This window comes from Nothobranchius furzeri, chromosome 11 (assembly GCF_043380555.1).
Source record: "Nothobranchius furzeri strain GRZ-AD chromosome 11, NfurGRZ-RIMD1, whole genome shotgun sequence".
NCBI classification, from domain to species: domain Eukaryota; kingdom Metazoa; phylum Chordata; class Actinopteri; order Cyprinodontiformes; family Nothobranchiidae; genus Nothobranchius; species Nothobranchius furzeri.
This window is the reverse complement of record NC_091751.1, coordinates 35,032,377-35,044,378: the sequence shown is the minus strand read 5'-3', so window position 1 is coordinate 35,044,378 and position 12,002 is coordinate 35,032,377. Positions and strand designations below refer to the sequence as shown.

Here is a 12,002-nt window from a genome sequence, read left to right as displayed (position 1 = left end):
TTTGTTGCATTTTTCAAACATGAAGTGGAAGTGGAGTTAGACTCTGGTAGGGGTTGACTTGCTCTTTAAATAGTAGGAGACTAGCAGCACTCTGTAAGTTGTCATCTAAACCATTCCAAAGCTTAACACCTCTTCTGGATATGCAGTGAGTTTTGAGGGTTGTGCGGGCGCATACCACCTTGAAATTATGTGATCCCCGCAAATCGTATCCACCCTCTCTATCAAAAAACAGCTGTTCAATATTGACTGGTAATTGATTCTGTCTTGCTCTGTACAAAATCAGCATTGATTTTAGGTTAACTAGATCATCAAGTTTGAAAATTTTAGACTTTATGAAAGTGTATTAGTTTGGTCTGTGAAACCAACATTATGTACAATCCTAATAGATTTTTTTAGTCTAAAAACTGCCTCCAAAAGGCTACTGTAGGTATTACCCCAGACCTCTGCGCAGTAACTACGATAGAGGAGAATAAATGCGTAGTACAAGATTAGTAGAGCTTTGTGGTCCAAAAGGAATTTACATTTTCTCATAATTGCAATGTTCTTTGCCAATTTCTTTTGTATACGATGTATATGAGATCTCCAGCTGACATTGTAAGTATCACTCCCAGGAATTGATATTCATTTACATTTTCTATTTCATTGTTTTCCATTTTGATTCTGATTTCATTGTCTTTAGTTTGCTTACCAAACAGCATCATTTTTGTTTTTGATATGTTTAGAGATAATTTATTTTTGTTAAACCAGTCTTTAAGTTTTTCTAATTCCGCTGTCATCTCTGTCACAAGTAACTGTAGATCTTTACCTGAACATAATATTGTAGTGTCATCAGCAAATAAGATGATTTTGAGTTTTGATGATACCCTGCATATATCATTCATATATAGAAGAAACAGTATTGGTCCTTGGATTGAACCTTCTTCTGAACATCAGGACCAACATCTCCTCATCTATCTAGCGAGGATGGACTGAGCACCAGGAATAGAAGAGTCCTTTATTGTCCTTCAGTGGAGACAATACAGTAGTGTCACCCGCAGCAGTCACACTCCCAACAGGAGCAAGTCAGAAGAAAGAATAAAAGATGTATCGTGGACAAAAACATAAATGAAAAAATCCATTAAATTTAAAACAATGTTCAAATAAAATTCCATAGCAGAATAACTGAGTGAGAACATGAATGCGTGCAGATAGAATCTGGAAATCACAAAAGCAGCAACAAGATGTTCATGAAAGCTAGTCAGTTTCTTTTTTTTAAACATTAAATTTTATGTCTCAGACCGAGACCGTGGTCATGGGTCAGAAAAGAGTAGAATGCCTTCTCTAGGTCAGGGAGGAGGTCCTCCCCCAAAGGGAGGAGTTTGAGTATCTTGGGGTTTTGTTCACAAGTGAGGGAATGCTGGAGCGTAATATTGATAGGTGGATTGGTGCTGCATCTGCAGTGATGCGGGCGTTGTACCGGTCTGTCGTGGTGAAGAGACCCAGCTAACAGAAATTTGTTGTAAGAATGTTATGGGAATGTTTATTTTGAATGTTGTAAAAATGTAGAAATGTCCAGTTTGTTTAACGTTACTGGAATGGCGTGTTAACGTTACAAAAACATTGCTGGAATGTTTGCTTAAAGTTGTTTGAACGTTATTTCACGGTTAGCATGACGTTAACAGAACGTTATGGGGAGAGCAGAGCCAGAAGGCAAAGTTCTTGATTTACCGGTGGATCTATGTTCCTACCCTCACCTATGGTCACGAGCTCTGGGTAGTGACCGGAAAGAACGAGATCGCGAATACAAGCGGCTGAAATGAGTTTTCTCCGCAGGGTGTCTGGGCTCTCCCTTAGAGACAGGGTGAGAAGCTCGGTCACCTGGGAGGGGCTCGGAGTAGATTCGCTGCTCCTCCACATCAAGAGGAGCCAGTTGAGGTGGCTAAGGCATCTGGTCAGGACGCCTCCCTGGTGAGGTTTTCCGGGCACGTCCAACCAGGAGGAGAGCCTGCATTTAAGTTTGTTAAAATTAAAAACACAAACTAGATTTGAGCCTGTGGCTCGGTTGTGGAAGCAGGTCCTGCAGAGGCGGAGCCTGCTACAACAGTGTATACACCGACACCTGAGGTCTCGGCGAGGCCTGCTGTGGTCACTTCCGTCAGTGCTAGTCCTCTAGCACCCACAGAACCTGCAACCGGACCTGGCCAACCTAGCTCACCTATCAGACTTCCACTAAGGGTTCTCTGCAGTATCATCCGTAATAGTCCTATGGATAAACCACACATTCCGGTGACCCTGGAGAGGGCGCTGGACTGTGAGGGTGCCTTGGACTCCGGTTCAGATTTCACCATCATGTCCAGCTCTCTCTGGGAGCAGGTCCGCATGGCTGCAGCTGCACAGGGTCATGTCTTAGGACTCACGCCCTGTGCTGTGGACATCCATCCGTACTCTTCAGGCCAAATGCCCTTGTCAAACGTGGTGTCCATCAACTTTACTGTGGGAGACATGTTCGTGAGCCATCCAGTGTTTGTAACTAACGTTGAAGCGTTTCCTTTCGTGTTGGGAGGGAACTTGCTCCAACGCTTAAAGGCTGTCATTTCACTCGGTGATTGGACACTCCAAACTCTGTTGACTCAACCGATGCCCTTGGCGTCCCTTGAGCACCTCATTACCTTTTCAGGCGGTGTTAACCACAACGGCGCCGCCATCCTGGTTAGTCAATCCAGTACCGGTAAGGTCAGAGACATCCGGAGAGTCTGCGTCGTCTCTGCATCAGGACCACTCCACACTGTGGTGGGGAAACCACCTACCCTAGTGGGAGTTGGCGGTTGCAGTGATACACCACCTGAGTCTCCGCAGCCTGCGGTAGGGACACCAAAGGGGGGACAGATGGTGGCGCTGATACTCCGGCTGAAGCCCAGTACCTTGCGGTGGGGACTCCACCTGCCGAAGGACAGGCTGATGACGTCACTGACACTACTGCAATGCAGCAGGCGCTGGTGCTCTCTAGCCCCGAAGTTGGTGACTCACCTACCAAAGGCGAGGTTGAACGGTGCCCTGTACCACCACTGGTTGACCCCGATCTCTCTGACTGCACCTGCGCGTCGACCGAGGGCCCTCCAGAGCGCCCACCTGCGCCGAACCCTCGCAAGGCCGCGCCAGTCTACAGCCTAAAACGTTCCTGGTTTCCATTTTCAGGTCTGATAACATACATTTTGTTATTTGCGTGTTTTGGTCTGCTATCAACCGCAGTTGAGATTCATCCTCAGCCACCTCTAACGCGTCTGTACGAACCTGGGCCCTATTCGGGTATCAACTCCGAGACTGCCCAGGTCTACTAATGACTAACTATCGTCTATTTACACAAAGATTTTCATCAAATTCGACCCTGCTATGGCATGTACTGATAAGATGACAAAAGCCTTCGGCTTTGGTCATATGTGATGGCAGGGTTTGGTTGCAAAGGGAAGCCATGGTTTAAGAATTTGTGTGTTATGTTTGGGGTTTTGTGTGTGCAGTTTTGAAGGAAACGTACAGTTTTGAAAAACGTGTTTTAGCAATTGAAAAAAACTGTAATCTTTTTCAGGATTTTATTTTTTGCTTTTACTCTCCTCTTTTAATTGATTTTATGTTGGTTTTACGATTGTTATATTTTATTCTGATGGTTTTATGTTTTTATTGTGTTCAGGGGGGCTGCCAGAGATTTTGGGCCCCATGAAAAAGTATCAAGTTGGGCCCCCTGGGGCTCGTCCATAGCTGGAGCTGGCGTTCCACCCTCCCAGATTCAAAGGGAGAAAAAAATATAATATATATACTTTATATTAGTGTTTCAGTTTTGCTTAATTATGTAGGTCTACATGCATTCTTACTTATTTACATTACATATCATTTTCACCAGCTGTCTCTCATTAAACAGTGAATTTCCTTCAACAGAGTTAGCAACATCACTGCTGGAAAAAGCAGGAAATGCACATGCTGAAAGGTGTTAATCTCCTTTTCCCTTTTACTCCCTTAAAATTTGTTTATTTATTCAAAATTTTTATTTGATGATAAAATTCAAATTTGGACATCTAATTAAATTTTCATGTTGTGTCAAAGCTTTACATAACTACATTTTCAGCTGTCTTTCCTCTTGAAATCAAGTATTTCTGTATGACTGACAAAAATTAAAGATTCACTTCTCACAAGGTGACTTCTTTATTAAGTCTCCATGGCGTCATCATAGACACAAAATGAATAAGCACACAGTTCAAACCGGAGTCAGTTCGGGTTACATAAAATTTTTAAGTTGGACAACTTTGCATGAATACGTATATACTTCGTCCTGACCAAACCTGACATTGGGAGGGTCCAGGCTCTGTACATGATGAAATTAATATATGTGTTACAATATAGGCTATCATTTGTGACAAAATCTTTATCCAAGTTACAACAATCTTTAAAATTAATGCACAACAGGGAAAATGCAACACAGACTCCTGCAGGATATTAGCTGTAGTTCTCCATCATCGATACTAGATTTCATATTTTATTGTGTTCAATGTTATATTAAGTTTATTTATTACAATTATCAACAGCTTTTGTTTCAGTTTTGCTCTCTGATGAATTATTTGGAAAGTATTGATTTTTGGTTTGTGTTCTAAAAGCTACCTAAACAAATTACATCTTTTAAAACCTCCAATCATTCAGTCAGTTTCAAAACATTTCATTTCAAGGTGTTTAGTATATGAAGAGGTTTTTTTTCTTGTATGGTGCCTTCAAAAAGGTGCTTCACAGTAAGAATCTCACAGTAATTTATGTTACATTAACAGACTAAATAACAATGCTTCAACCTGCCCAGCATTCAAAGCAAACTATACCTTTTTACTGATTGATATATATAATTATCATTATGTGGAAAAACAATTTGTTTATCACCAAAAATAGCCTTTTTATATTCCTTTGTAATAGTACTGATAGAGAAGAGAGCCTTAAGTTATTCCCACAGACCCCCTTAAATGAGGCAGCTAGCTAACATGCTACATTGCTCACCTTCTTGAGGTTCATTGGGTTGTGAGGGGACACCTGCTGACATATCACCAGCTGCTGATTCTGGTAGGGGCAAGGACGACAACCCATTTACCATAATTAGATGAAACATAGTTCCTCTCACTGTGGATATCAGAGCTAGCTAACAGGTTGAATTTAACCACTCACTAACTAAACCCACCTTTCTTTGAGAAAAACTGTGTGACATACTGACGCCCTCTCTTTTGCCTGTCCTCTTTCTCCTTTCTTTCTTTCCTTTTCTGTGACTGTTTTTGCAGACATATTTTTACTGCAGCCTTGGCGCACTCCGCTGTCTGACTGCGGCGTGAGCTGGCTTCGCCTGCTTTGTGCCCCTCGGCCACGTGGACTGTACCATTTTATGCCGTTGGAGGTGTGTGTGTGTGTGTGTGTGTGGGGGGGGGGGGGGGTCAAATTAATTAGTCAAAATAAAGTAGGGACGTCTGAATAAATTTACATTTCATGAAGACTAAAAGCTTGTTTGTTTAATGTCTTAAATGAGAAAAAATACTGCAAAGTAAAGTACTTGTGATTTTTAAACTCAGTTTTTTTTATTCAACTTTGAAACTTTTTGGGGCCCCTGACAGCGGTGGGCCCTAAGAATCTTCCTAATCTTTCACCGCTTTACGGCTTCCCTGATTGTGTTGTGTTCAGGGGCGGATTTAGCAATTTGGGGGCCCAAGGCGAACACAGACATGGGGCCCCTTACACTAAATTTTAGACAATCTTACCTTTAACTGGATTTGCAAAACTCCTCTTCTGACATGAGTTATTTTCCCGTTTTATTAGTCCTCCTCTTTTTTCCTGTATTTCCCACCCTATGAGTGCTTTCAATATTTGCTCTGCTTTCTTTTTTCTGTCAGTGCTCCTGTGCTTTTGCCTTAGTTTTTTTTTCCATTTTGGTCCATGTTTTCCTCCCTTGAAACATTTTCCATTGTCTTTCCTTTCTGCTTCCTTTTGATGTTTACATCAAAAAACGACGTCACTTTCAGAAGTGAAGATAAAAGCTTTTATGAAGCAAGCTGCTTCTTTCTCTTATTGGAGCCACTAGGATAACTCAGTTTAATGCTCAATGTTTTGACTATCGCTTTGAGTTTGTTACGAATGCTCCCGCCTCTCTTCTTATTCTTATTTGTGGTCTTATGGCACGTGGCAAACAACCATTTGGTGCATTACCGCCACCAACTGGATTGGAGTGGAATCACTACCAATCACTTCCTGTTTGTGCATCGCCGTCTTAATAACCCTCTTATGACCATAATTATAACAGGGCCGCCTGGTATTTTATTAATCTTATGGCTGTAAAATTGTAATAAAAAAGTTCAAAGTGTGTGTAATGCTCTCCTTTTTTTAGAACAACCTCAGCTTTTAGTGTATGGTTTGTATTTATAATTTATTTCTATTACAGCCTTTAAAAAATCAATTTAAAAGTGAAAAAAAGCAAAAAACGGATTTGATTTTTTTTTACAGTTATTACTGAACAGGAACTTCAAAATTACTGGGCAAACAATTTAAACTTTGAACTGCATCTATTCTTAATTTGAACCTTGGTATCTTTTTTTTTTTTTTTTGCAGTTTTTAAGACAATTTATTTGTAAACTTTCAGATGTTTTTATTTGATGTGGTAGGCCTTGAAGCAGTTTCTCTCCAGCTGCAGGCAGAGTCCTTCACACCTCACACTGCCATGGGGTGCTTCTCTGGCACACCGTGCACTGCTATACCAAAAACTTTTGTTTTAGCAAAAATAATTATTTATTGTAAAAAGATAAATAATGCTGTAATGAAGCTGAATCTTACAATTAGCAAATAGTTGAGGGTTGTTCAAATAAAAAAATAAAATATAAAGACTGAACAAACGTTCATATGTTCACTGGAGATCTGTCCTTCTTCATGGTCACTGTCTTCAGATATAAGCCTTCTGGGACACTTAATAGATCGTGTTGATTTTCTTTGAGGCATTTCCACAATTTCATGCTGGCTTTTATGCTAATTAGCTTCCCCGTTCCGATATCCGCTGTCACCGCGGCGCTGGAGTAAGACCCTCTCCAAACACGCCCCCATGTGCCTGTTGAGCTACCCCCGAGCTCAATAACGGCGGCCCTCCCAGCGGGCGGGGAGCATCCCGCTGTCAGCTCCAGCAGCTCCACACAATTGAAAGAATATGTTTATACAGAAATAGTAATAATACGCTCCGTTTCAATCCGGCTGTACAGAAGGATTTCCCCCCGTAGCGATATTTTCCATAACTCTGATTGCTTCATACTATAGATCGTTGAAAAGCTGCTTTTATGTACTTTTATGAACCGTTGGAATTTTTTGGATCTGATCAGCCATTCAAAAGTTGTAAAACGGAGCATTTTGGATGACAAACTCAGAACGTCTCTGAATCTTTGTTGTGATTCGTTGCGCTCAAGACAGGGAATCCCGGTGGCTACCGTAATGTATTGTATATGCACGAAAAGCCCCATTTTTAATCTTTTCATCACTTTTGGAATTTTAATGATATATTGAACGGTTCAGGGCTTATGGTAATGAGAAGCATGTCCAATCCCGTCTGCGGCCACAGGTTGGTAATAAGAGTATTGTGGCATTAACAGAGGGGTGCCAGCGGTCAGGGCTAGGGGGCCCCCCAACACAAGGGCCTACCTATGCCTAATGGTAAAACCGCCTCTGGTTGTGTTCAGCACCTTGGGCGTCTGCATTGGTCTTTATGAGTAAATGAAATGAAACGAATGAGAGCGGGCAGCAGAGGGTGACAACGTCCTCTGCTGCTCGCTGATAAACAGAGTAGGAAGTAATGCCACCATCAGCATCAGCTCATTTCTTTATAATTGAATAAAGTAGAAGAGACTCAGTAAAACAACAAAAAGAAAAAGCATTCTGCCTGAACAGAAGATCAGTAAAACCCTTTATTGTAATTATTGTGTTTGTTTATGTAAAACTCTTGTTAAACGGCAGAATATTGATGTTCACTGGGTTTTACGGCCAAAACATAGGAATCCTACATTTCCCATGGTACCACGCGCAATCGGAAATACGTCATCAGCGTGACCTTGGTCTAGCTCTTCCCATTTGCTTTTCTAACTTGCGGATAGAACAGCATGGCGAACCAAGAGCCCGGTGTAAGTCAGCTTTCTGTTTAAAATAGACGTTTGTGACGTCTTAACGGTCGGCTCGGTAGAACCGGTCCGTCGGTTCCGCCGTTTGCCATCTGCTTAGCGGTAGCAGCGTGTAACGTTGACACGTGAGTCCTGATGGAAGGTGATAGTGAAGCTGCACGGCGGGTGTAAATGAAGCTAATATGCTAAAAGAGCCGTTTTTGTACTTGTGTTATTCGGAGTCAAAATTTCGCCCTGAAATGCTGTAAATTTAGACACTTACGCGTGTTTCCAGCGGGTCACGCGGGTTTGTTTATTTCATTTATACTTTTTCAGAGGTTCCGTAAGTCCTTCATTAATTCAGCATGAAAATAAATTATGATAATCATTAAATAATCGGGACGCAACGCCTGTAAGTCAGCTGTACCTTAGACATTTTTAAGAAATCGCCTAATTTTGAGTTCCTAATAAGAAAAGTGAATTAGTCCTGTTCTCACGGGTGTAACAAAGATGTTCCAGTAAACAGACTTGAGCTTACCTAGTCAGGTCAAAGGTCAGGGGTGTTTTTTCAGGTTAACTTCTGTCTTATATTTAAACCTTCTCCACCCATGCAGCCTGTTTGGGTCAGAATCTGAACCTCCATCTTTATTTTCAGGGTTTTCTGCAGCAGCTGCGGCAGATCGCAGGCAGGATGTCCTCGGGACCCCGGGGTGCAGGAACAGGCCTCAAACTGCTGCTTGGAGCTGGAGCTCTGGCTTATGGATTGAAGGAGGCCACGTACACAGGTGATCTTCCCACACCTGGACCTCCAAACCTAACAGGAAAACCGATTAAAGCAACTAGTGCATATGAGTCGCCACGTTTGTTACAGGAAAGTTTGACTCTCTTTAAAGTTTAGTTTTTGATAGTTTCAGGACGATGAAACTAGCATTAAGCAATGCAGCTTGTTGTTGTTTACTTGACCATGTCTCCCTGCATTCTTCATGTTAACAAGTCAGGTGCTTTACTCCAGATAAACCTCTTTCTTTGTTTTAACTTTAGCTGCTGTTGAGTCAAATGCAAAATCAAAAGTTGTCCAAAAGCCTGGATTCATATAAAAAGCAACTAGGGAGCAGATAGACTGCAGGGTGGTTCTCAACTACTACAGCAGGGACTGAAGACCAAAGCTCCTGGTTGAACTCTGGTTACTGAGCAGTAACTGGAGTTTATCTTTCTAAATACGCAGAATTCCACTGAAGTGTTTGAGAAAGAGGAACGTAATTTTTCCAGATGACAGGAGTTTTGAGGTCCACATAGCAGGGGTGAGGTGGTGCTCACTCCTCACCCCTGCTATGTGGATCTCAAGGGATAAACCATCAATCCTGCTCGATGGTCGCCTTTCCTGGAGGGGTCACCTGATAGGAAAATGGGAGAGTTAGAACCAGTTAGAAGGCACAGTTTAGACACGGAGATCCAGTTAGAAGGTCCAGTTTAGACCCGGAGCACCAGTTAGAACCAGTTAGAAGGTCCAGTGGAAGGTCCAGTTCAGTCCCGGAGCTCCAGTTAGAACCAGTTAGGCCCAGTTTAGACCCGGAGCACCAGTTAGAATGTCCAGTTAGAACCAGTTGGAAGGTCCAGTTCAGTCCCAGAGCTCCAGTTAGAACCAGTTAGGCCCAGTTTAGACCCAGAGCTCCAGTTAGAACCAAAGTTCTTGTGTAAATCGTTGTTTCCCTTTCCTCCGTGTGCAGTCGAGGGAGGCCACCGAGCCGTCATCTTCAACCGGATCGGGGGCATGGAGATGAACACGGTGCTCTCTGAGGGACTCCACTTCAGGTGGGTTATCCTGGCAACCGCATCAGCAGCTCCTAGTGTGTCTGGTTCCAGAAACCATAGATACAGTTTGAATGTTAAATGCCTTCAAATAAGTGACTTTCCTTCACCTGTGTTCTTAAACCTTTTTTTTTTACATGTTATCAAACAAGAGCGGAGTCCGTCAAACCTGATTGGTTAATAAAGTGACAGATATGCACTCACCTAAAGGATCATTAGGAACACCTGTTCAACTTCTCCTTAATGCAATTATCTAATCAACCAATCACAAGGCAGTTGCTTCAATGCATTTAGGGGTGTGGTCCTGGTCAAGACAATCTCCTGAACTCAAAACTGAAGGTCAGAATGGGAAAGAAAGGTGATTTAAGCTATTTTGAGCACGGCATGGTTGTTGTTGCCAGACGGGCCGGTCTGAGTGTTTCACAATCTGCTCAGTTTCTGGGATTTTCACACACAACCATTTCTAGGGTTTACAAAGAATGGTGTGAAAAGGGAAAAACATCCAGTCTGCAACAGTCCTGTTGGCCAAAATGCCTTGTTGATGCTAGAGGTCCGAGGAGAATGGGCCGACTGATTCAAGCTGATAGAAGAGCAACTTTGACTGAAATAACCACTCGTTACAACTGAGGAATGCAGCAAAGCATTTGTGAAGCCACAACACGCACAACGTTGAGGCGGATGTGCTACAGCAGCAGAAGACCCCACCGGGTACCACTCATCTCCACTACAAATAGGAAAAAGGCTACAGTCTGCACAAGCTCACCAAAAGTGGACAGTTGAAGACTGGAAAAATGTTGCCTGGTCTGATGAGTCTCGATTTCTGTTGAGACATTCAAATGGTAGAGTCAGAATTTGGCGTAAGCAGAATGAGAACATGGATCCATCATGCCTTGTTACCACTGTGCAGGCTGGTGGTGGTGGTGTCATGGTGTGGGGGATGTTTTCTTTGCTCACTTTAGGCCCCTTGATGCCAACTGGGCATGGTTTAAATGCCACGGGCTACCTGAGCATTATTTCTGACCATGTCCATCCCTTCATGACCACCATGTACCCATCCTCTGATGGCTACTTCCAGCAGGATAATGCACCATGTCATAAAGCTCCACGGTCACCAGATCTCAACCTGATTGAGCCTCTTTGGGATGTGGTGGAACGGGAGCTTCGTGCCCTGGGTGTGCATCCCACACATCTCCATCAACTGCAAGATGCTATCCAATCAATACGGGCCAACATTTCTAAAGATGCTCTCAGCACCTTGTTGGATCAACGCCACATAGAATTAAGGCAGTTCTGACGGTCAGTGGGGTCCAACACCGTATTAGTATGGTGTTCCTGATAGTCCTTTAGGTGTGTGTAGTAACTCAGAACTTGCACTCGATGTGTTAATGATCCAACTGATCAGCTGATAAATAATTTAGGAACAAAAAATAAAAATTTTGTTTATTTTTTTGAAAAAACATAAATCTGATCATTTTTAAACGTCTATCTGAGAAGTTCTGACCGGTGTCGTCTGCAGGCTACCCTGGTTCCAGTACCCCATCATCTACGACATCCGAGCCCGACCCAGAAAGATCTCATCCCTCACTGGGAGCAAAGGTCAGGACCCGCCGTGGGAGACACGGCTTTTGCTGTAGCATCATTTTTATTATCAGGGTGGTTCTGGTCAGTTAAACAGATTATTGCTCTAAATATTGATTATTTAGTAAAGCTTCAGCTATAGAGACGCTCTCATTCTGGTTTCTGACCTGGTTTACAAACTAGAATAAAATGTTTTTGTTTTTTTTGATTAAATGAAATTTTGGTTTTGGGAGAGAGAACATTTGTGAAAGCTTTGCTGCTGTTGGAATAAAAACTATAATCTGATTTTTGATTGTCAGAGCGGCCGATGAGAGATTAGAACGTTGAGGAATTAACTGGTCAGAACCGACCCGGGTCCTGTAATGGTTCTGATGTGTTTGCCTCTTTCCCAGCAGCAGGTGTTCCTGTCATCTAGGGCTGCAACGATTTGCCGACGTTGTCGACAAATGTTGATAATAGAAATGGTTGACAATGAATTTCATTGTCGACGTTGTC

The 12,002-nt window shown here is 42.6% G+C and overlaps 1 protein-coding gene across 2 annotated transcripts in view; it reads left to right on the top strand.

Moving 5' to 3' along the window:
• Positions 1 to 8,047: 8,047 nt before the first annotated feature.
• LOC107383731 (prohibitin-2) overlaps positions 8,048 to 12,002 on the top strand; it is a 32,179-nt gene continuing 28,224 nt past the window's right edge. Inside the window, exons 1-4 of one of the 2 annotated variants that reach the window (XM_015956519.3) lie at positions 8,048 to 8,144; positions 8,776 to 8,905; positions 9,848 to 9,932; positions 11,446 to 11,525. In XM_015956519.3, the coding sequence (XP_015812005.1) occupies positions 8,124 to 8,144; positions 8,776 to 8,905; positions 9,848 to 9,932; positions 11,446 to 11,525 (316 nt within the window). In that variant the 5' untranslated portion in view covers positions 8,048 to 8,123. Of the gene's footprint in view, positions 8,145 to 8,187; positions 8,267 to 8,775; positions 8,906 to 9,847; positions 9,933 to 11,445; positions 11,526 to 12,002 lie in introns of those variants that run through there. The other variant, XM_070541519.1, reaches the window with a different exon arrangement.